The sequence below is a fragment of the Chanos chanos genome, chromosome 2 (assembly GCF_902362185.1).
Source record: "Chanos chanos chromosome 2, fChaCha1.1, whole genome shotgun sequence".
Lineage (NCBI taxonomy): Eukaryota > Metazoa > Chordata > Actinopteri > Gonorynchiformes > Chanidae > Chanos > Chanos chanos.
In genome coordinates this window covers 48027661-48051787 of record NC_044496.1, presented here as the reverse complement: position 1 = coordinate 48051787, position 24127 = coordinate 48027661, and the positions used below count along the sequence as shown (strand labels likewise).

Below are 24127 nucleotides of genomic sequence, written 5' to 3'. Positions count from 1 at the left end.
GCTGTCAGTCAATCAGTCACAAAATATCAGGCTCTCCTCTCACTCCTGCCCAGGGCTTCTCACCACTTCAAGCAGTTATGGTAACTGTGTGGCTCTCTTGGTTTTAACACTAAAGGAAAGGCTTGGACCATCACTGGGTCAGGCTCAGAGTCAGACTAATTAAAGCTTGCCCCAGTCAGACACCACTAATGGGGGAATTTTCATGCTGGATTGATTTGCTGGATAATGATTGCAAAGCAGAAAAGGTTCATGGTAGTGCAAATTAAAGCATTTTAAAATCCAGTGGTAGCTAGGTACTGTGGCACTGTGTCAAAGATGGGTGTGTGCATTAATGGATTGGCTACTCAGTTGTTTGTGTGTGTGTGTGTGTGTGTGTGTGTTTGTTTGTGTGTGTGTGTGTGTGTGTTTGTGTGTGTGTGTGATGGTCAGCTGGCAGTCAGTTGTGGTCAGAGCCTCATGTGTTTAGTCAGCTGATAACACTGGCCTCTGATTGGCTGATCCCAGTAATGACTTAATAAGATGAGGCTGCAGGGGTAAAATTGAGGTGATGGGATTCTTTCCTTCTGTTACGGTTTTCTCATCACATCCGGTAAATCTCAGCAGGCTATAATATGATTAGACTTAAAATTACTGGGCACAATGGCAGGATATTCCCTGATTTCAGAATTCCTAGTTTCAGGATGCATTTCCTGTATCTGGATGATACATCTGGGTAGATAACTAATCAATTTTGCTCCTGTTTATGGAAGTCATTTATTGGAAGGGCATGACACTCCCTCTCACATAAAGCTAAGAGTAGGATTTTAAGGACCTCTTGTGGCCATGACTGGTGCACATTCTATACACAATGAGCAAATGGCAGTGACACTTTGGCCTGTTGTCATTATTACAGATACTAAGGACCAGCAGTCTGTTGAAAACACTGTATCTAAATCAGTGTGTTTATCCAATGACAATAAGAGAACAAAATATCTTTACCTAAATATTATTTTATGATAACTTTTTAAATTGCTGCTTAGAAATATTTGACAACCTACAAATGACTAGAAAGTTTTATGTTTACTTGCTTTAGTATATTCATAGCTTGTACTCTGCAAAAAAAAAAAAAAAAAAAAGAAAGAAAGAAAAAGCAAAAAGAAAAATGTATTTAATCAGAAATTATTTCAAGATCTTAATGATAATCAATATGTCTCTAGTGGCATTTAAGAGATATAAAGTAAGCACACCGGATAGTAGTTACAAACAATGATTACAGATGTAATCATTTATAGTGCTATTGTTGATATTAGTTTGTAATTGTAAGTTTATAAAATTATAAATGAGAAGGGTTCTGAATTTCTTTTACTGAAAAAGTACAAATGTTTGTTGTCATATGAAAAACTGACTACACTGGTTGGAAACTTGTTTATTTGGAAAAATGCAGCAGATGCTGGACTTTTCTGGATCAGCCTGTGATACAGAACATTAGCTGATGTCACAACGTGATAAGCTTGTCAACAAGAGGATGATGACTCTCTATGATGTCATGACCAGTAACATGCCTTTCATGCTATTACATCAGAGCAACAGTTCATATCACCGATTACTGTCCTTTTCACCCCCATTGTTAATGTACTTGATTGTATTTAATTGCTTGATTGGATGTGACTTGATGTCAGAATTTTGTTATGTTACTAATATAAACAATTTCTTAAAATAAAGGAGCTGACATCTAAATTTGGCCTCATCAAATGAACGGAAGCCAGCCAATAGGGAGAGTCTCTGACACATGCTTGCATTTTAGTTGGTGAAGAGACTAAGATGGTGTTTCCTACTTGGCTCCTCCCCCATGAGGTGACAGGATTAGTGAAAGAATCCAAGCCTGATTAGTTTTTAGCTGGTCTCTGCAAAATGTACTTGGACAAACCACTGCAAACATACGCATGGATGCTGACATATTACTGTAAGTAACCAGAGAATTTTGGTTTTGTACCTTTATTGAGCTTGTGGTATTCTTTCCCTCTTCAACATCAGTAATCTTAGCAATCACTGCTTTTAAACTCAGAGAGAGATAGCATATTGTATTGACTGATATACACTCTAGAAAGTGCTTAATTTAGTTATTACTTTTTCAAACAGGTAATTTTTTTTCCTTCAGCTTGTTTCGCTTTGATATTTGAGGAGAAAGTTATTAAACAGTTTAAAGACAAATTCTGATGCTTGAGAGGACCACACGATTACACAGAGAGCGTGTGAGCTTGTAAAGTTTGCTGATGCTCGGATTCACCGCTTCATTTCAGTTTGAGCTGTTCTTCATTTCTCATCTCTTTAGAGTTTACAAGCTCTTACATCCACTCTATAGTAATACATCAGTATAAGACATTCATCTTAAATATATCCTAGAATGAATGCTTATTTGGAAGGGAAAATTAAAGTCAAATGTTTTTCATCAGTTGGGCTGTGTCTTAAAATCCATATATCTTTAATCACCTTGCCTTATTGAAAGGTAATCCAGATTCATTAACTGTACTTTATAATACTATATCATATTCAACATATGATAACGTGCCTGAGTTGTATGAAAGTTGTACTATGTGCGCACAGTGGGATAAAGGGGTCAGTGTGCTTAGAAGTGAGCAGATGTAATAGTCTTAGACAGCACTATAGGGGCTTATGGACACTGAACAGATGTACATTAACGGGACAGAGAACTAAGACTGCTCCAATTAAACTGCATATCAGACTCTACACACCTGTGCATGTGTGTGGGTGAGTGTGTGTTTGTGCCTGTGCATCTGTGCATGTGTGTTTACACTCATGAGCCTGTCCTAAGGATAGAACAGACAGCTGGTGTCTAAATGTGATCAGAGTTAGTCCAGGTCACCCAAATGGCACGATGACTGACATCTAAATGCTTCAATTCATGCAGACAGTGATTGTCATAAAGAGCCATAGTTAAATTCTTGGGAAAAAATAATATGCTATATAATAAACTATATAATATAACAAGTTGCTGAGTCAGAGTTGCTAACTGGTAATATGTAGACTTCATAGAGCAATTCAACCAGTATATCTTATTTTTACATACATTTTAAAGACCCATAAAAGTGAGGGAGTGCCTGCTTTAAACAGATGTCACATTCAGATAGAAAAAAAAAATTTGCCAGCTATGGTGAGTCAGCAGGTAGCAAGTACTAAACATAAATGTAATCTTTGACCAGACTCAGTGATTAGATTCCCAACCCCCCCCCCAAGTAATTAGTCTTGTGAATTGCAATGCTCCCCTTCTGGGCGTAACGCCCAAGAGAAGCAGATCAGACAATACCCAGACTGTGCCTTAAAATACCCTAGTGTTTTGGCAGAGCAAAAAAACACTACATCAGGGTGCTGATTTCTCTTTGTGCAGGTACGAACTAAGGAGAAAATGGTGCTCTCCTCTTTGCTCTCCACCTCAGCTCAACATGTTCAACCTGATGAGCAATTGCTGCAGCTGGGTTTCCAAGCTCCAGCAACCAATGAGGTAAGAGCCAGAAAGAACAACTCGTATGACACAGTTTAATCCAAAGCCTGTTACTGTGTTAGATCATTAATGGATGCGTGAATCCAGTTACTGTGATTATTTTGTAGTGTCTCAGACAATGTGAAACCATCATTTTTTTTTGTATTTTCTCAGGAAGATCACAGTGTTGGTAGTGGGTCTTGACAATGCTGGAAAGACATCTACCATTAGAGGGATGTTGAGAGGTAATAATCTAAAACCTATGGTACTATTTTATTAATTCTTGAAGCTTACATAAAAGCTGATAGGGAGGGACTGAAGTTTACCAGACACTATCCACAGGAGAATATATAACCTACATACATAGAATTTTCTGCTTAAACATGAATGGCAAAATACAATTTAGTGAGTACAGATTGTTCATTATTCATGAACTGTGCATTCTAATAACCACTTCATTACTACATTATGTCTATAGTAAATCTACAGTGTAACATCTTGCAATGTATTTAGACAGGGATTAGAAATGTAATGTATGTGGGATTAGATGTTGATGTTACATAATGTTTTTGTCTCCACAGTACCCACAGGAGAGATAGGCCCGACCCACGGATGTGTGCGCACGGAGCTGAGGGTTGAAAACTTCTTGGTGACTCTGTTGGATATGAGTGGTGCTCCGGCGGCTCGGGGAGCATGGAAGGAACACTATGGGGAGGCCCATGGCATTATTTTTGTTGTGGATTCCAGTGACAGACAACGGGTCAAAGAGGTTAAAGAGCTGCTCACGGACATTCTGAAAAACCCCAGAGTGGCAGGAAAACCGCTACTGGTGTAAGAGCTCTTTTATATATAGGCCTTTAAGAGATTTCAGCTGTAAATTTACAATATGTCAGCGAACAAATAAACTTTAGACTATAGATTTATTGGTCTAATGTAAATGAATGGAATGTAAAAGTGGATTATACTTTATAGAAGCTGGCTAATTTGAATAACTAAATAGTGTCCTTAGTATGCTTTGGCTCAAGTTATTAGATATGCTAAATTGAATTTGAATGTGCTGTCATAAGTATTTTTTTCAATCATTTCCATATTCTTTAACATTTACTGAGGCAAAACAATTAACTTCTTGTTTTTGCTTGGCTACAGACTGGCTAACAAACAGGACAAAATGAACGCCTTGTTGGGGAGTGAACTTATTGAGATGCTGTCTCTGGAGAAACTGGTCAATCAGAGTCATTCTCTGTGTCACATTGTGAGTTCCTGTGACGGTTCTTTATTCATCTGAAAACGGTTGAAATGCCTTCACTGAAATTGCTCTGTTAGGGATCTGACATTCACATGTAGAGCAGTTTTAAAAGGTTTAGATGTGTTTCAAATTTAAAATTTCAGAGTTTGTGTATTGGTGTTTTGGTATTTGCATGTTTCTGAGAACATTTTTTGTTGACTGTATATTTTAAAATAGTATGTTTTTTCTTGTGTCCAAGCAGTAAAAACAAAGATGAGCTAAAGATTTTGCACTCTGTTTGCGCTCTGTTCTGTAGGAACCATGTTCAGCTTTGATAGACTTGCGGCGCTGGTCAGACAAAAAGACACTGCGTGGTCTGCGTTGGCTACTGCGGGCCGTGTGTCTCGATTACCCAGAACTCTGTGCACGTGTGGTCAGAGATGCTAGGAGGCCACTAGGTCCGGAAGATAAAGAAAGGAGAGTGAAAGGCGAGAAAACCCGTGGCAAGACCAAAGAAGAAAGGTGAGTGATCCATTTAATGCCGCATGTTCATGCTACAGTTTTCTTTCATGCATATTTTCTGGTAATAAGAGTCATACTGGCTTGAAAATTGATTTTATTATTTTAAAATCATGAGTAGTGTCATGATTAAAATCAGACCAATTAGATATCCATTAACTGTGAAGTGCATTCAATGTACAGTGTTTTATTACTCCTCTTTTTCGGATGCACAGTGACATGCAATTAATTTACACTGTGATGAAAATAATAATGATTACAGTCAGGTAACTAACAGCAAAACAGCTTTACGTTTATTTCGTTCTTTGTCGGTACGGCTTGCTATGATTTACCTCATGAAACTTTGTACTAGTGACTTTTCCTGTTCACGTGTGCACCTGCAGAATACAAGGCAGCAAGACAGATCTAAGGCAAGTCCAGCACCCCCTGGAGAAAGAACGGAGAACAGGAGGCACTCTACAACCAATAAGAAATATTTTGAACAAGGTGCTTATACTGTCACTAATTTATGGTCTGTCCTCCAACTTTATCTTAATTTCTTTTTGATAATCGCAACCAGTTCTTAAAAATGGAATATTTTTCAATCTGACCTTGTAATCTGATGAGAGTTTGATTTTAGGAAAACACACTAAAAAGGAAGTTAAAGAGGAAGAAGAAGGCAAAGGTCAAGATTAAAAAAGAGAATGCAAAAAATAAAGGAGGGGAAGAGGAAGAGGAGGAGGCTGATGGAAATGAAGCAGAACAAGAGCAGAATGGGCATAAAGAGAAAGCAAGCAGTGCTCTGTTGCCTGGGAAACGTGGGAAGCTTAAACGGAAGGTCAGAGTGAAAGAGGAGACCTTGGATCTGCCGGAATCTTCTGTTATCAAGGACTCTAAGTCCTCCAAAGGTATTCAATCTGAGCGAACGAACATTGAAACATTTTGAATGATTCAGATTCAGAATTATAAATTCCGTATGCTTTGCATCTTAAAATACTGAAAATATTCACTCACAGGAAAAGGAGAAAAGAAGAAAAAAAAGAAGGCAGTGAAAGTTAAACGGGCAAACAAGATAAATACTGAAGAGTTACCTACTGCATACTCACAGCCTGTTGACTTATCCACCACTTTTGGTGAGTCCTGTTCCATCTTAAACAGCTGATTAAGAAGTAAAGAGTAATATAATGAAGACATTGCATATCATCCATTTCAATTTTACTTTGATGCTGAAGTTTCATAAAAGATTTGTAAGCATCATATTTAACTAATGAATGAATAAAAAAAACAAACAAGAAAACAAACAAACAAAAAAAACACATATCTTTGTCTTCTAAGACCTGTTACAGAATGTGGCAGTGGAAGATGTTATGACGGAAACTTGAGTCAGTTAAACATAAAATATATAAATTCCCTGTTTCCTGACAGATCTTTACAGAAAAGCAATTTTGGCTCTAAAAGCCCGACAGGACCAGGATCTGGTGGAGGGTCAGTAAGGAGAGGAGCTTCATCCATTCAACATGCAGCATGCAGCGATACAGCCCACTCTAACCCCCTAAGCACTTCTACAGTTTATGAATTTGTTTATTCTCCTCCTCCTCAACACATCTTCAGCTGGGCCTTCAGAGAGAGACAGAGTCCAGCCCACGCACTCATCCCCACTGGCCAAACTGGGCGTCTGACTGACTATTGATATGAATTTTCATTTCTCGTCTGTCTTCCCTGGATGACTGTTTTTCAGAATTGTTTCGGACCTTTGAGACTGTGGTGAACATAAGCAGGACGTTGAATAAATTACAGTATCTATCCAGGAAATGGCAGTACAAGAAAGCATGAAAGAGATAAAGCAACTGTGAAGAAGGCCTCACTGATTCACTGCATTGTTATTCAGACACTGTTATGTCATAAAGTATAGTGTTCAAATGCACAACTGTGCATGTACAGTATTTTTGTCCAATCAGCTGTACTCAACTCAAAGGTCATTTAAAAAGAATTGTTCATGGCATGATAAACCATCTGTGAGCACTGTGACTATAGATATACACAAACAGTACAGTTTTATGTTGTAATACCTATTAATACCTATTGTGCTTGAAAGGATGATAATTTTCAAATAATGTTGGTGTAATTTTAGTTTTTGTACGTTTCTCTCTCTCTCTCTCTCTGACACACACACACACACACACACACACAATCTCAGTTTTTTATAGAGATGTCCTGATTTTATATTAAAAGGTGAAGGAGAAATTGTATGATGGGAATACTTCCCTGACACTATTTTGACTCATTTAAAAATAAAATAAAAATTCAAATACAGAACTGCTGAGAATAGTTGAATTGTGACCCTATGCTATGGAGCAGGTGGATTTCTGTCTTCAAGACGAATGTACAAAAACAGTCATTCAAAAAATGGGATTACAATAATTTTCTGAAGGCTGGAAGGTCATGTTGCCCATCTTCTCTTTGTTTACAAAGGCTGTTCAAATTTTTAATGCATAATCAATGTCTTGTAAGGCAGCCCACAAAGAAGTCGACATACAGACACATTACAATATCATCAAGAGTAGTCCCACACAACATTTATCTGCAAGAAACTCAGGGGGATACTAATATCATCTAGTGGGAATCGTGGTAATTGGGCACTTGGACCCTGTAATGAGATGGCATGTCGCCATTTTTTATTTTCTAGCCCATCCCCCTTTATGCATCTTCAGCGGGCCGTTGAAGGGAATACAGTGCCTCAGTGAAGAGGGGGGAGAAGTGGGTGAGTTGAAACTGGGCTTGTAGGGTGATATTCGCCGAAGATGGCCTCGCCAAGGACAGTAACCATCGTCGCCCTTTCCTTTGCACTGGGTCTTTTTTTCGTCTTCATGGGCACCATTAAACTCACACCAAGATTAAGCGAAGACGCATACAATGAAATGGTAAGTGACCGTCACTGTTCTCCGTCCCTTTCAGGGACAACGCCGCCGCCGCCGCACCTGGAGTTAAACCCTTTTTTTGTTCGAAGGATGGAAGCGGTTAGTTCTACGCCTTTTGTGATACTTGCAAGCGCACTACAATAATTTTGACCACTGAGACACATTTAAAAGGAAATAGTTTGTGTCGAATAATTTGGTACGATGTTGCAGTTACCATTTCGCATATTATGAATTATTTAGCCTGCGAGAAGCCAGAAATCATACCCCCTTCTGATCATTGTAAGCGGCGACAAATATATGTAGCCTAATTAGGACATGTCTGATTCTGCGAACTTCAAATGGACGATGTTTTATTGACTTAAGAAGCAAAAGTTAAACATCTTTATGTGTTGTGGCCATGGCAGGACGGTTTCATGTGCATTATTTTTTAGTTCCGTTACGTAACCAATTGCACAAAAATGGAAGAATCGTATAAATGGAGGAATCATTCTGACATTGTACTTGCAATTACAACATATATTACGTCGCACAACACACAACTTAGTCTGAAAATATTATTTCCTAAGTAACATTACATGCTCCAGCAATGGCGGCGTTTTCCAGCAATTTCTGTCCCGCACCTGCTGATGCTGATGTTGAATGAGGTGGGATGGACAGCGGTCTGTGGTCGTCAGCACTATGTTGAATGTAATTTATAGTATCGTTCAAGTATGCTTTTAATGCTTTCAAGACAAAGACTAGCCCCTTCATTTTCCACGGATCTAAATTAAATTAATCTGATGATTTACCACTTCTTGCATGAGTGTTATAAAGCTGGGTCAAAAATTGAGTTGAAAATCATCTATACATGTTACTGTCTGTTTGTTAATGAATTTATATGTAAAAACGTGTAGGATGTACCAAATTACTTAACTGTAGCGTTTTTTACTATCATTTTCAGAATTCTGAAGAGAATTTCTGAATTTCTGCCTGCACAGATATATTGATATTAGACAGACTATTGGATCATTATTGGATACTCAAAGATTTGAAATATGATTGTGATGAAGTGAGAAATATGTTTTTTTTTCTGTGTGGATCTTTTCTTCTTGATACTTACTTTTTTTTTTTTTTGCTCTGCATCCCTTTTTAGAAAAGGGCATACAAGAGTTATGCCAAGGCACTTCCAGGCCTGAAGAAGATGGGCATAAGTTCTGTTCTTCTGAGAAAGATTATTGGTACTCTGGAGGTAACCTGTGGTGTGGTGCTAACCCTTGTACCTGGTAGACCGAAAGATGTGGCCAACTTTCTGTTGCTCCTGGTCATGCTAGCAGTACTGTTCTTCCACCAGCTGGTAGGAGATCCACTGAAACGCTATGCACATGCTCTTGTCTTCGGCATACTCCTGACCTGCCGACTGCTCATTGCCCGACAGGGCGATGACAGGCCAGAGAGGGAGGAGAGAGTGGAAGAACAGATAAATGCCCAAGAGAAGAACAAAGTAAAAGTTTCCTAGTACCCCTGCTCAGCATTCCCAGAGCAGCCGTCCATGGAAGCTTGGGCGTTTGGAAGTTTCTCTGGATCATAGAACTGAAGCTGACACAAAGACAGTTGCTATAAAAAGTGATTCCACCATCTTCTGATCCCTTCCCAGGTGACCCCAGTCTGGTTAGTGATTTGACCCATCTCCCCGATGTCCTGCCCTGGTGTATGTGTAACCTCTGGCTAATCACTTTTACGGCAGCTATTCTGAGTTTAGCTCTGTGGCAAAAACATCAGACTACTTATTTCAGTTCCTGCTCTGTTTCTTTCCCCCTCTGCTTCCATCCCATAATGTTAAGAACTGCTTTTCTGAAATTGGTTTCTGATACTGTGATCATGTCAATTTTGTGTATTGCAGATGATTATTATTCTCACACTAATGATTTTATCTTTTTTTGTGCTATATTATTAAGTTTCAATAAAAATCATAGACTGGGGTTCATAATTTGAAAAATTTTACTTCAGAATCATATCTGCATGGCTAGACTAGGTCAAGTATTGGGAGAGGACATTGTTAACAGGAACAGACGCAACACTGAAAGCATATTTTACCTCAAATTAAGATACATGAAAACAATCATTTTGATTTGCTTTCTTGCTGACCTTTGCTATGTGTTAGACAACAATCCTGTCCTATACCTCCCTTATTACTGTGCATGATAATTCAATGGTCCCTTAATCACAGAACAAAAATTTCCAGTGCTAAAAATTCAAATCTGTCTGTGCATCAGCATCAGAGTTGTACTGGAATGTCCCTCGTGTGGTAGATTGACTTTGTTGATCTGTTTTTTGTTTGTTTGTTTGTTTTTTTTAAAAAATATGTATGACAAAAGGCAATTCTCTTTACAATGTTCATTTTATTAGTTGTCTCTTTTCAAGAATTGGCCAATAAAAATACCCTCCTTCACTTTGAATAAAATTTTTTTTGATGGTCTTCAGCTTGATGCTGTGAATGAACTACATACAGTGTGATAGATTCTCTGTTTTGTGTGTGTGTGTGGGGGGGGGGGGCATATTGGCTTTATATCTTTATCATTTTTCAACAAAAATTTTCTCCCCTAGCCTACAATAGCATTTAAAACTTTGAATTGACGCCCTTAGCCTGTCACACAAAGGTCTGTTGGCTGTATTAAATTATTTTCTTGGAGGAATCATACATTACATACATTTCATCATTTCATTCTGCTTCAAAATGGGCTAGTGCCAACAGAACGATTAAGGGATGAAACTGACAATTAAATGCAAGTTCATTGTTTGCGACTACATTCATACCGAAATATTTTAGGAGAACTCTTCGTTATAGACATCGCACGTATCTACCTTGATTTTGAATATTAGAATGAGATGTGTGTCAAATGTTCTGAATTACGTGTATTTTCTTTGGCAAAGCATTCCCGCAAAGGACAGGGATGAATATCCAATTTCGAGGCGTGATCTTTAAGCGGAAGTAATGTAATGCGTCTGCGCAAACGGTCGCCGCGGTGGATTTGAGTTTTATTTGAATGGATGTTGGCCTCAAAATCCACAAAGAAATATAAATGTATGTAATATGTAGAGTCCATAATGTCAGAAACATCCCAGTTGTCGGGGTTAGATGCAGATGCGTCCAGGCAGTCAGATTCATCTGACCCTGGACTGTGCAACCGAAGTTTAAGAGAAAACGTGAGAAAGAAAGTCGACGCGGAGACTCAGTTTCGGCTTTCGCTGAAGTATCTCTCTGAAGGTAAGCTAGCACGGCACTGCTATCACGTATTGACTTCAGGTTTTCTTTTTAGCTTAGATTCGCTAAAAACGAGAGACACCATAAATAGCGTTGCCTGCATGCATGTCATTAGAGCAACAGCAATTCCTACAATGCTCACAACTGAAATGTGACAGTTTTATTATTTTATGTACCTTTCTGCTTAACTGTAGCTAGCAAGCTACTTGTTATGACAGTACGTTTGGCTGTCAATGTAGATCATTTTTAAACCGACAGTTTGCGTAAATTTACTACAAACTTAATCCGTGAATTTTAATTCTTTGGTAGTTCGTGCTTTGATAGATCTCTTGAACAGCTAAAAAAGCAATTGCCAACAGCATCGTCATCTGTAAGTAAAACTAGCATATCAGTAGCTAAACAAAAGCAGCGTTTACTTGACAACAGAGGATGGGACCAAATCTGTGCTACAGCAGGCTGTGAGTGCATTACGCCAAATTCGACATCAGAACCATACATGAGTCGTCTCTCGTTTTGTTTGCAAAAGTGTTGTAACATTGCCTTTGCTTATACGTCGTTTCCCTCTTGCTTTAAGACTACATAAGCATATGATTCACTATGAGATGTTTAGAGTTATCACCCGGTTATTACCAGAAAATAATAATGGTTCGTGTCAGCGTGAATTTAGTTTGACATTAGTAACATGACTTAGTGTCCCTACCGTACTGAATACCAGTCTAGCCGCCGTGAATCTGCTCCTTAGATATGACAGCTCTGCACAGAGGCTTGTGTGCGCTTATAGATTCAGAATGCCAGTGACAACGTACACATTTACACACTGTACAAATGGAAAAACGGTGACCTATCTAGTTAACCAAGAAGGTGATGTGTCAGTGCAACCATGGAAAAACTTTACCCACAGCTAAATTTGAGCTTTTTCTGAGATATTCCTTAAACATTCCTCTGGTCAGGCAACTCAGTAATCATATCTTCATCAGCCTGGGGTATTTTCAGGATTGCATTAGACTTCTCAACAGTAGAAATATATAATATAATATAGTGAATCCATATAGCACATTTCCAGTTGGTCTTTTAACTTTTATGCACAGGATTTTTGGACCTTTCCCATCAGTCATTTTCACTTTCTTGAGTATTGTCTTATTTGATTTGTTGTCTAACTGATTTGTTGTCTAACTGATTGTCTCTCCTCGGCTTGGTCTGTAGTTGAGGCGGGAACTGTAGTGAAGGGCAATGATCAGCTGGAGAGGAACTTGGTTGTGGTGGAGTCTGTTGCTCTCAGTCGTGGTCTTTCTCCAGAGGCCATCTCCATCCTTCTTGACTTTGCGCTTAGTCTCAGAGTTGGTAAGACAAACTAATATACTGTCTTCTTACTTCAGCATCTCCCCGTATTTATCCTGCAAGTTATTTATCTGTCAGTTGTTGAAATCAAATCGGACACTCCCTAAGTACTTCAGCATCTACTCACATATTCCATCGCACAAGTAATATGTGTCTTTTTAAGCCATTCGATTGTTTTTCAGGAATATTTTCAAGTAAAAAGAATTAATTGAGATGTAATGATGTTTTTTTCATTATTCAGGTGGTAATATTTGTTTACGGGTGCTGAAGTTTCTGATACCTGCTACCATAGTAACACAGGATGCTGTGGTTCGAGGAGTGTCATGGTTATGTGTGGGGAAAATGCCCATGAGTGCTCAGGTACCGCTCTGATATATTCCAGAATCTAGCACAACAAGTGCTTTTTCAGATACGCTTTTTATCCAGTCAGATGAAATGAAAATAAAGTCATGCCCTAGATGATTTATATGCGTTTTTATTGTAAACATTTATCTTTCTCATAAGATGATTTCACAGATGAGTCTTCATATTTCTCACCGGAAGTAGCAGGGGCAGTTGACAATAGTATGTTGTTGTTGTTGTTTTTTTTTTTCCTAGGTTCTGTTTGTACGCTGGGTGCTGACAGTGTTTGATTTGGTCGACTGTAAAGATCAACTAAGGGATATCTATGGCTTCATCTTCAGCTTTGTGACTGATGAAAATCTGGTGTGTTCAACTCTACTTTTAACAGTCTACCTATAAAACAGTTTTATAGAGTTTGGGCTTTTTGTTGTCATAGCACATTTCTTTAACATCAGGCATTTAAGCTTCATTTTCCCTTTCCTCTGTTTAGACCGTCCTCTTATTTTTGTTTTTTCTTTTCAGTGTCCATATATCTGCCATTTGTTGTATCTTCTGACCATGAAGGAGCATGGTAAGATCCAAATAAATGATCAGTTCATCATATTCACAATATTTTGACTAACCTTTAAAAAAGGTTTTATATTGTGTTGCTTCAAGAGCTATAATCAACACTGCTGTGTGGCAGTGTCCTTTTTTCCACCCACACCACGTTCTGCCAGTTTTGTTCACACCAATTTCTCAGTTGTCAACGCCAGAAATCACTAGTATACAAAACCAACCAGTGCACTCATGACACAGTCAAGAGGTGTTTAAATTGTAAATACTCTGGAGATTAATTAAAAGACATAGGCCTAAATTTTGATGACAGTACTTTTTGATTTTGTGAATGAGAATCTTAAATCTTTTAGCTTTTTATTTGAAAACAATAATGTGATTATTATTTCATTGGTTTTATTTATGGCACTCTGTACTTTGTCTGATGAGACTCAAGTATTAGTAGTTTGGCAGTGCAGATGTACCTGTGAATACAACTAATTATGTCTTCCCCCCTACCCAGTCAAACCCTACAGAGTCAAAAAGCTTCTGGATGTTCAGGCAAAAATGGTGAGTAGACATTGGAATTGCCCCCTTCTTTTTATCATTTCATTTGGTAAATATATTGTAAAATTCCCACAGTATCATTAAGGCATTATTGCTGAAGAACTGCAGTTATTTTCTATCTAATGCATGTAAAGTGATGACCCTTGGCTTAACATTAATATTGCTCAGAGTAAATGATCTTGTGAGTTTAGAAACGTTGTGTTGACTTTTTGATGTTTTTGTGCTTTACGTTTGTTGGAGAAAGCAGACGGTGCTTTTGTGTCGTTAACTGGATCAGGTTTGTCTGTAGGGTTCTGTCAGGGCTCAGTCGTCTTCTCTTCTCCCCTCTAGGGCAGACAGCCTTTCCTAAGTCAGCTCCTGGCCCTCTATAAAGTCTTCTGCCCAGAGTTGGTGGTTGTGTCTCTGCCCTCGAGAATGAAGGTTGGTGCGTCCACCAAAACGACTCATTAACAGGCTTCACTTTTCCGGTGATGCACAGATGTGACTGATACCCTACGTTATATTTCTTCTCTTGTCAGATTGGCTTTAAAAACCACAACTCCCCGTGGAAGTCGGCTCTGGCTGCAGTACAGAGGAAGAACAGAGGAGAAGTGCTGACTGATCAGAGCCTTGTTCTGGCTGTGAAAGAGAAACCGACCTCCAGAAAAAGAGTATGTCAATTCAAAGTGTGAAATACAAGGGAAACTGCTATCTGATATACCATTTTATTTTTTCCTCCGGGTTTTGTTTGCTTTTATGGTTCGAGTTTGAATCAAGTTGCATGGTGAGTGATAGAGGAGGAAGTTTTTTTTTTTTTCCTTTTTTTTTTTTAAGTGAAACTGTTGATAGCTGTTTGAATATATCAGAGATACAATTACTTAACAGCGCTTGCATTTTTCATCATGTTTACCTTTAAAGTTCAAAAGAGAGAATTTAGTGTAGAACACAGTGTGTGCTCCACATGACTGTGAATGCTATTCAAAAGCAAATAACTTTTACTGTGTTCAGTTGTACGTGTGTTGTAGCCCCCCAACAGACTCTCTTGTTTGTCTGTTTTTATCTCAGTGGATGGTGATTCACCTGTGCTGTTGCCCTTTTTTACAGCAATGTATTGATTGCAGTAATAAGTATCCAGCTTTTGATTAACATCTTCATACAAAAGTATGTTTGCATATGCAAAAGTGGTGTAGTCAAAGGTAGTATATGTCATTTACACCACAGTTTTGAAAAGGAAGGTGGCTTTATATTGCTTTTCAGATGTGTTTGGATTCTTAAGGTAGTTTTTCAAACTCACCTTCCTCTTTAACCTCCAACCACAGAAGCTACATCACCTTGAGATCCCACCCCTGAGTTCAGCCTTCCACAGCAGCTCGTCCAATAGGAAAGTCTTCCGCCTGGAACAGCTGAGCTCCTTCTCCCAGCTCCTAGAGAACCTCCACAACATAGAGGTAAAGAAAATACACATTTCAGCCTGACTTTGGATACGTTATCCAACAGTATTTTTTTCCACATGCAGTCTTGTGTTGGAACACCCTTAAGATTAATTTGTTAGGCCAGTAGTTCAGGTTATTGTCTGTATGGTTTATTTGTTTAGATGCATGCAACACAGTAAACAGTTTGAATCTGCCTGGAAACAGACAATGTTGCATGCAGTTGAAAGTCTTGAAAGTTCTAGTGAGTTTTCCTTTTAGTTTTCTCACTGTTGAGGTTCAGAAACCCACTTCACAGGCATCAAGTCCAAGACAGATCTTTTCAACAGGCAGCAATCTGACCTCAGAAACATCCAGTGCCATTTCTACGATTATTCCAAGTTTAATGGCTTTATGCAGCAGTTTAAAGATGATATAGAGACAAGAGCAGGCATAACTGGCCCTTTACTGGATCTCTCGCCAAAATTGATCGAATTTGCACTTTGGCTTATTGACCACTTGGTGGTGCTGTGCCACAATCATTTTTTTATGGGACCATTGCAATGCCTGAACTGTTTTAATATGTTGTCTGAATGGTTTAGCTGTCATTAAAGCTATAAACATATTTAAGTACTTTATTTTAGTGTTTTGGCTTTCTTTTAAAACTGACATCAGTAATGATGACAGGTCAGTGGAGTCTCTGAAGCATTAATTCAGTTGTGCTGAAATGTTGTCCCCATTTTACACATCATAAAAAATGTTTACAGTAACGCTCTCTGATGAGATTCACTGACCTGAAAAATTTTCTAGTCTTCTTTTTTTTTTGTGTTTAAAGGTTAGGTGTTTAATGCTTCATGCAACATAAGTCCCAGTTGTTGGTTTGCGGCACTGACATGAGCTCTGAGCACTCCCTTATTTTATGATTTAGAGAATCATGAAAGGAAATGATGGCTAAATCAGCCAGCGAACGAGTCACTCAACGAAAACACGACGAAGTCATTCTGCAAATCAATCATGATGATGCTCATGAAGGATCATTGATTCCTTCCCCGTGCGCTTCCATCGTCATTAAAACCCAGTCATTTCTCAGATGAATGATACATTTGCTTCTTAATTATGGAAAGACTCAGCCATGTCCGTTGACAATCTGTTTCTTCTGCATTATCTAATTAATATGCACACATTCCCCATATTGTGAGGCAGCTGTTTGCCACTTGTCAGACGTATCTAGAATTGTGGGAAATGCTGAAATACAAGGACTCGTCTGTTATCTGAGCCATCGTTACGGGGTGTGCCAGGTTCTTAGAGAGGGGAAGAAAACCCTGTCCATGTGTCAGTGAAGGGCAAGCGTGAGACCGAAGCAGCTGGAAACGCTGTTTGTCTGCCGAAATCCTGTTTACCTGTGGTCGATTTTGACAGCTCCAGACTGTGATACAGTTGTTTTGTTAGTTCTTGTGGCCACCAGTGATTAGATGGCGTCTCTTGTTTGTGGTTTGTTTGTTTTTTCAGTTGCCAGCCCAGATGGGTTCTTTGTTGAGTTCCTCCCTGGCTCTGCATTACCTTGACTGTGTGCAGGACGAGTCTGCTTCCCTGCGCCTCAACTTCTGGCTGGGAGATTCACTGCACCAGGGTAAAACAAGACTCACTTTTCTGTTGTACTGAACTTGTTCAGAAAAAAAAACAAAACTGCCCCTCAGCCTTTTGTAATGCCACGAGAGAGATGTTTGGCCTTGGTCTTTCTGTCTGTTTTTTTTTGTTTTTTTTTTTCACTTTTGCTTGCATCTCCAAAGTTGTGAGCGTGAGTTTGTGTGAGAAATACGAGTGTTATTTTGCTCTTTACTTTGATTTTTGGACAGAGTTTCTGTTCGGGCCGGCAGACGGCAGCTCCGAGGCCTCAGGAGAAGCCTCACATTTTCTTAGTATGCTCCTCTCTACACAACACTTCCTACAGGTTAGAGCACATCCATCTGTTCAGCTGTTCATCTACTGCCCTTTATCTTTTCACCATCTTTCCTTGCCCCTCTTGATGGAGTGTTAATAAATGGTAGCTGAGTCATAGTGGTTAATGGACACTGCTCACTGTGCTGTGTGTGGTTGTCAGGAGGGTTTCTCTAGCACAGAGAGTTTCCTGTATAAGTTCCTGAGTGTGTGGGACGGATCTCTGTTCAGGCCTCAGATCCTGGGTCTACTCAGCGACATCCCCCTGGTGCCCAGCTCCTGTGAGTACTTTGGTTTTTTTTTTTTACTTTCTGGTGCTGTTATGAGTTTGAAATGTCTTTTTTGTCCGCCTGACTCTGTCTCACAGGCAGTGATATTAGGGAAGTGATCTCGTTAAGCCGGCGAAAACCTATATCCAGGAAAAGGTCTGACAACGTACTGGCCAAAACAACTATTATTGAGTCAATTCTCAATCTGTGTTCTAGAATGTGGGCACCTTTTTTTTATTCTCTCCTTAATTTCATGTTGATATGAGAGAAAAAAAAGTCTGGTTTAACGGGATGACTATATAAACTTTATACCCACAAGTGTTCTTATTAAGGCCACAATATTTGTTTTGATTAATTTGGCAAATTTATTTACTGGAACTGATTTACTGATTTTCAGACATTTTCAAAACGTAATTAAAATCATAGAACACCATGTGAACAATTATTTGATAAGTCAGTTAATTACAAGTTCAGGGAACTTTTTTCCCCCCCTAGTCTTCTATTTGTTCAGCTTTTCAGGTCTAGGCCTGGGTGGCATTCCCCTTCTGTCAGTTTTTGCAAAGCAGTTCATAAGAAGTGCCCTCTGTCACCTCTTGACATACTTACGAACAAGCTTGATTCTTTTTAGACAACTATATAACAAAAAAATATGCTTAAAATATACAACAAAAGAACAGATTATTCTAATATACTGAACAAGAAGGGTTTTTTTTTAACTCAATAATTCAGTAACGTGAAAGACTTTTTACATTATTAAAAACTGTATGTCTGGAAGCTACTTTGATGCAAAAGTTGTCAGCGCTTTTTTATAAATGTAGCAAACAAAGCTTTAATACATTCTCACACCTAATTAGTCCCAGTGCATTCTCACACTTTATTTTAGATTTGAACATGTGATTGGCTCTGAACAAAAGTGGCATCACCAGTGGAATATTCTCCATTGACTGAAATATTCAGAGACCTAGATGCTTATTTTAACATGCCTATTTAGACTTTTTCCTGCTATGAATGGACCAGTGAGCTTAATGGACAGTGCTTTTCTCCTCATTGTGTTGAAAGTACATGAATCAAACGCACTGTTCCTGTACTCTTCAGTAGTCTCTTGCTTTGTGTGATTGTCCTATTGACTCCCTCTAATTGACTTAATCAATACAGATATTGGGAGTAAGACTTCAATTAGCGCTTAAGTAGTGCGTCCTCGGTGTTGCTCGGACAGATCCAGTCATCTCACATCTTGCCTCAAAGAGGAGAGTGAACTGAAAGAAGTCTTGAATGAGAACTGGAACAGGGCATTTGGCTGAGTGTAGCTTAATGTGATATGTGTCTGGTTTTTCTCTGTTGTTGAGGGGTTATAACAGTCTGAGTAGCATGAACTATTTAAAAACGAGCTGTTATGTCTTTTCTATTCACAGGCATAAAGACTCTGCTGTTTGAGCCCCTGATGCAACTGTACTTTACTTCCACCGTTTTTTTTAAGGTCTGTTACTTTATCCTCCCTATCATTATGTTTTTCCTCTTTGCCGTCGTTATTGTGTCTCCTGTCTAATCATGGATAATACCTTGTTCCTGGGTATGTCCAGGACATCTCACTTTGTACATTTGAGGCCATGTCCCTAATTCTGCAGGGCACTTTCAGTGCTCTCTCATAGATTTAAAGAAAAGGGGTTTGACTGAGCATGCTCTGTTGAATAGCCTGACTTTTGATTTTCCCCTAGCCCTTATCTGAGTGCACCACTGCTCTTTCTCTCAATCTCTGTGTTTCTCTCCCTCTCTCTCTCTCTCTCTCTCTCTCTTCTCTACAGTGCAGTGTCATTGAGTGTCTGAACATTATGCTGGTGAAGTGGCTGACCTGGCATTCAGTCAGTGCGTCAGAGGACAGTCTGGACATCAGCCTAAACAGCACCAGTGCAATGTGAGCCCCTCTGACAGGCTTTTGCCTATTGGCCCATACACAGTGGATATGACTCCAGGACTGTTTGTGTGTTATCATATCCTGTAGAACATGTTTGTTCTTCTTACTGGGCAATATCCTTACAAAGGAGAGCCAGTTGAAACGCATCAGTTGGAAATCTTCTTTTAAATCTTTCCAGTGTCTGTATCCAATTAATTAAGGCCGTTTAAGTCCTGTCATACTCAAAATTGCTTTAGTTCCCTCTTCTTCCCTCTTCTTTAGTTCTTACTGCTTTCATAATTGAATTGCTTTAGCATCTTCTTAAAATTCTTTGGGGCTTGCTTTGCTTTTAATACCAATCTCCTTAGCACCCTCACACTGTAGTCACATGACTTATCAAAAAAATTTTTTTTTTTTTTTATTCTTTTCAGTCTTATTTACTTTATATATTAACCAGTGTAAGACAAGATCAATGAATGTGGCCCTTGATTAGACATGCTTTCAGAACGTCGTTTATCTAGACGATTCTCTGAGGACTGTGGTAATAATGAAGAGCTGAGAATTCCTCCTTGCTTCAGTGTATCGCTTATTCTCAGTGCTGATTTGGATTTTTTTTTTTTTTTATTACATTACGGAGGTGGGTCGCTGAAGGAGAAAAGATGATCGAGAGCAGAGCCCTATCTCAGGCTTTCAATGGGCTATGCATCAATGCAATTTGCCTATTATTCCAGTTACGCTTTGGGTTTCTCTGTGGTATAAGGGATTCCTAAACATTAGACACTGCTCAGAGATATATCTGTTGGACAGTCACTGTATGAAAGCTGTAATATTTAGATGACCATGGAAACATAGGTTGTATGTGTTTTGTAGATTATACATTATAATTTTTTCACAGAAAATATTGCATTATCTTCATGTTGCATCAATAAAATATTGCGTAGTGTTACTCCAAGGCCATAAAAAGGTTGAATTGTAGTATACAGAATTTGAGAACTATCTGTTTGAGAGTTGTAGAGTGAGCATATTGTTCTGTGTGAATGTTGTTCCCATTCTTTAGGAGTATGACCTTGTCTGGGTTTATGGACTCAGTGATGGAGCTGGTGCGTTTTGTTGGACGTCTAGCCACTGTAGGCCTGCAGCTAGAGAACTGCCACGCCTTGCTCCTCTGTCACGCACTAAACTTTTATGAGACAGTAAGTTACGCTTTCATTGTGTAAGTACCATGTTTTTTTGTTGTTGCTGTTGTTCTTATTGTTTTGTTTACTGAGAGAGCTGCTGAAGAGCTCTTACACAGATGAGAATTCACAGTGAGCACAGAGAAAATGTTCACGGTGCTTTTCAGAAAAGGAATTGCATCTTCACGCGGAATGTTTTACTGTAGACGATGAATTCTTATCTGCCTGCTGCATAGTTTTGTACTAACGGGAGTATGTGTGTGTGTGTGTGTGTCTGTGTGTTTGTCTCTGTCTGTGTGTGTGTTACTTTTAGGTGTGTGACATGTTTCTGAAGTACAGCTTACCTCTGTTTGTGATGCCTCCTGTTGGGGTTTTCTACCCTGCCCTGTTTGCTGTAGATTCAGTCACTGTAGACCAGCTAGGCTACATCATGGCCAGGTAAAGCTCAACCCATCTGCTCTCTTATGACTCATCTTCAGAAATCACTCTTAGCATGTACAGCTATGTATTATCATGGCTTTCGTGTTGCTTTGTGAAGTCATAGCAGGTCTAAAACATTTATAAATCAGACAGGTCTATGGTGTTGTCATGCAGCCTATGAACAAGTCTCTACAAAGTCATGAAAACCCATTTCTCATTATATTGTGTGATTTATAAGACAGAACACAGCAGCCTCCCTAATTTGTATAGTGTGTCAATGCAAATTGAATGAATGGTAATTAGAGCATAGTTGTGTAGTAGATGTTTGAATATTTAATTGCTACATGGATGAGATTACTAAGACCCAATCTATCAGTCCCTTGTTTTCCCTAACTGCCCATAGTCTAGCTTGCATTGCCTGCGTTTTGAACCTGATGCTTCCAGATGCATAACTTGAGCAGATATTGTCTTTTCTTGTGCGAAATTTGTCACTGAATGTTTATAGGAACTGCCAGAGGGTGATAACAGATGACTCTGTCACATTGTGTTTGTGGGTCTCTGAATTATCACAAAGTGAAAACAAAACATTCTTGCCTCTTTATGCAGTCATCTCATGTTTTCACACTCAGGTACCGGAAAAACCTGACCTTGGCGAAAAAACAAGAGCAACAGAAACAGGTAATGAAGAGATTTTTACTGTTGAAGCCACTGGCGTTTATGCCTCGAACACAAAGCTGAATAAGCCAGGCTTTTCTGAATAATTCACTAATAACGGGCATATTAGAAAGACCTTCAAGCTGTGTAATGAGAATCTATAATGAAGTCACACCATGCTCCTACCTTTTCAACTGAGGATGAAAGAGATGTATTAAGAACCACACTGGAGATCAGAGAGGCCCAGTGATCCCAGCTCAGTTGAGACACGTTATCCCATAGAGAAAGGTGTCCCTCTTCTCCTTCTCCCTTTCTCTTTTTGTCCTTTTTTTTTTTATACATCATTAGGGTGAGCTGGGTGTGTGTCTGGCATAAGAGAGAGCAGATTTATGCCTGTCTGAGCTGAATAAGAGCCCATAGTGAGGCATTTTGTAAAATTCATGACCAAAATGATATGTAAGCCTCTCTTAGAAGATCAAGTGCTTCTTAATATTTGTTTTCTTTTTTACATTTAACAGTGGTGATTCTCCTGGGGTTGGTGGAGAAGGATATATTAACCAATTTTTCCCCCCCCCTTGAATACAGCAGACATTTCATGTAAGAGGAAACACATACAAAGAGTTCAACCAGCTACTGGTCACCATGGTTAGCTGCCTGTGGAACTCGAAGATGTTCCTTCCCGGAATGGGAATGGAAATCGGCGAGGATCTGCTGGCCCAGAGCAGCGTGCCAGAGTTCTGGAACAGTTTTGACCTAATCCACCACCCGGCTTTCCTCAGCTACGCCATCGAGTTCCACCAGAAGGTGAGAGAGATATCAACGCTCCTGCCTGACATTTGAAATCAAAAACACGATTTTCAGAACTCTCACTCATTGTTGTTTGGCATTTACAGCAACCAGAGTTTAGAGGGGGTAAGGAGTTAGCTATTAAATCATTCAAATGATTTTCTGCAAGCGCGACGCCCAGTGTTGATGAAGACAGCTGTCTTCTGAAACATGGCAGACTTCAGTTTAGTTAATATGTTAAAGGTTGAACAAGGAGATGAATGTGGTATTAATGTATCTTTCATAGAAGATCCATTAATACAGAATCACATTTTATTATTCATGGGAGCTGCATGAGACTTGAGTTTTCATCATGTTAAATAATACAAGTACCTTTTTTGGTCCATCTGCAACACCCAGTACTGTTCTTATGAGATTTAAAGAGGGGGGAGACTAGAAAGAAGAAAAAGAAGAAGAAAAAAAAAAGAATATTTATGCTTTCTCTTTATCAGTGCTGGCCAGAGAGGAGGGATGTGGACCTGAACTCAATAAAGGTACTAAAGTGTGTCTCTTTTTATTAATAACTCTGCTGATGAGTGTTTGAATTGTGCCTTTCATATTTAATTGGCTTGCGTGCGTGCGATTATTCAAAAATGTTGTCCTGTCTATTCAGCAGAGATATCCTTAATGGACAGAACTGGATGCTGTGTGTGTGTGTGTGCTATTGCTTATTTCTTCACAACTAAGTACGTGTATCCCTCTCCAGGTTGGAAAGTACAGAAATTGGTATATGGAGTTCCTCCTCAACCAAGGCTTTGATGGCCTCAAGGAGTTTGTCCAGGTTAACATCAACCAGCGTTCCATCTCCTCTGGTAGCCAAGGTGACGGACAGCCAGTGAGCCAGACCTGATTGGCAGAGGAGGAGCAGATGTTACATAGAGGACTAAAAAGAGACATTGATAGCCTGCTGTGTTTTAAAGGACGTGTAAATATTTTATTGTGACATCCTCTATAAGGGGAAATAGCAATCAATGTTGTGTAAAGCTTCTTTCACTGCACATAGCTTTTTTTTTGTATCCTAATTGTATATTATTTTTTGTGTTTGTGTTCCTTTTCTAACTCCTGACCTTTGTAATACCTGAGCTTTGATATTTATCCAGCTTTTGATGATATGCATAGCTCTAGATTTGTCTTATATAAGAACTCTTCAATGAGATTAAAATCAGTTTTTAAAACTTTTTTCCGTCCTTTGTAGAGTTGTTCTTTTTTTAATCTATGGAATCATTTCTAATAATCTCTGTTGTTCCAAAAGTGCACTAACGTGAACTGGCCAATGGTATATGCATAGACATACCTATGGGTATATGTTTGTTTTTGTTTTGTTTTGGGTTTGTTTGTTTTTTTTGCAAAAAAAATTGTCTCCACTTTCTCATTGGGCTGAGTGGACCAAAATGTTGTGTTTTCTACCTAAACAACTGGAGAACTT

The 24127-nt window shown here is 38.9% G+C and overlaps 3 protein-coding genes across 3 annotated transcripts; all 3 read left to right on the top strand.

Annotated features, from left to right (window-relative positions):
* Positions 1 to 1922: 1922 nt before the first annotated feature.
* On the top strand, positions 1923 to 6694 carry arl13a (ADP-ribosylation factor-like 13A). The gene is made up of 10 exons (XM_030766304.1): positions 1923 to 1942; positions 3386 to 3499; positions 3653 to 3723; positions 4060 to 4309; positions 4625 to 4730; positions 5020 to 5225; positions 5606 to 5708; positions 5842 to 6109; positions 6218 to 6334; positions 6627 to 6694. The coding sequence occupies exons 1-10, from the start codon at positions 1923 to 1925 to the stop codon at positions 6692 to 6694; spliced, it is 1323 nt and encodes a 440-aa protein (XP_030622164.1).
* Positions 2567 to 23551, top strand: cenpi (centromere protein I). Its single transcript, XM_030765469.1, has 21 exons — positions 2567 to 2582; positions 11196 to 11363; positions 12564 to 12701; positions 12940 to 13058; positions 13296 to 13403; positions 13563 to 13611; positions 14098 to 14144; positions 14472 to 14561; positions 14660 to 14791; positions 15440 to 15568; positions 17039 to 17159; positions 17386 to 17480; positions 17631 to 17748; positions 19149 to 19213; positions 19539 to 19648; positions 20685 to 20820; positions 21116 to 21240; positions 21852 to 21900; positions 22462 to 22680; positions 23154 to 23195; positions 23408 to 23551. The coding sequence occupies exons 2-21, from the start codon at positions 11204 to 11206 to the stop codon at positions 23549 to 23551; spliced, it is 2196 nt and encodes a 731-aa protein (XP_030621329.1). The 5' UTR covers positions 2567 to 2582; positions 11196 to 11203.
* Positions 8003 to 9614, top strand: tmem35 (transmembrane protein 35). Its single transcript, XM_030766305.1, has 2 exons — positions 8003 to 8122; positions 9252 to 9614. The coding sequence occupies exons 1-2, from the start codon at positions 8003 to 8005 to the stop codon at positions 9612 to 9614; spliced, it is 483 nt and encodes a 160-aa protein (XP_030622165.1).
* Positions 23552 to 24127: the final 576 nt, after the last annotated feature.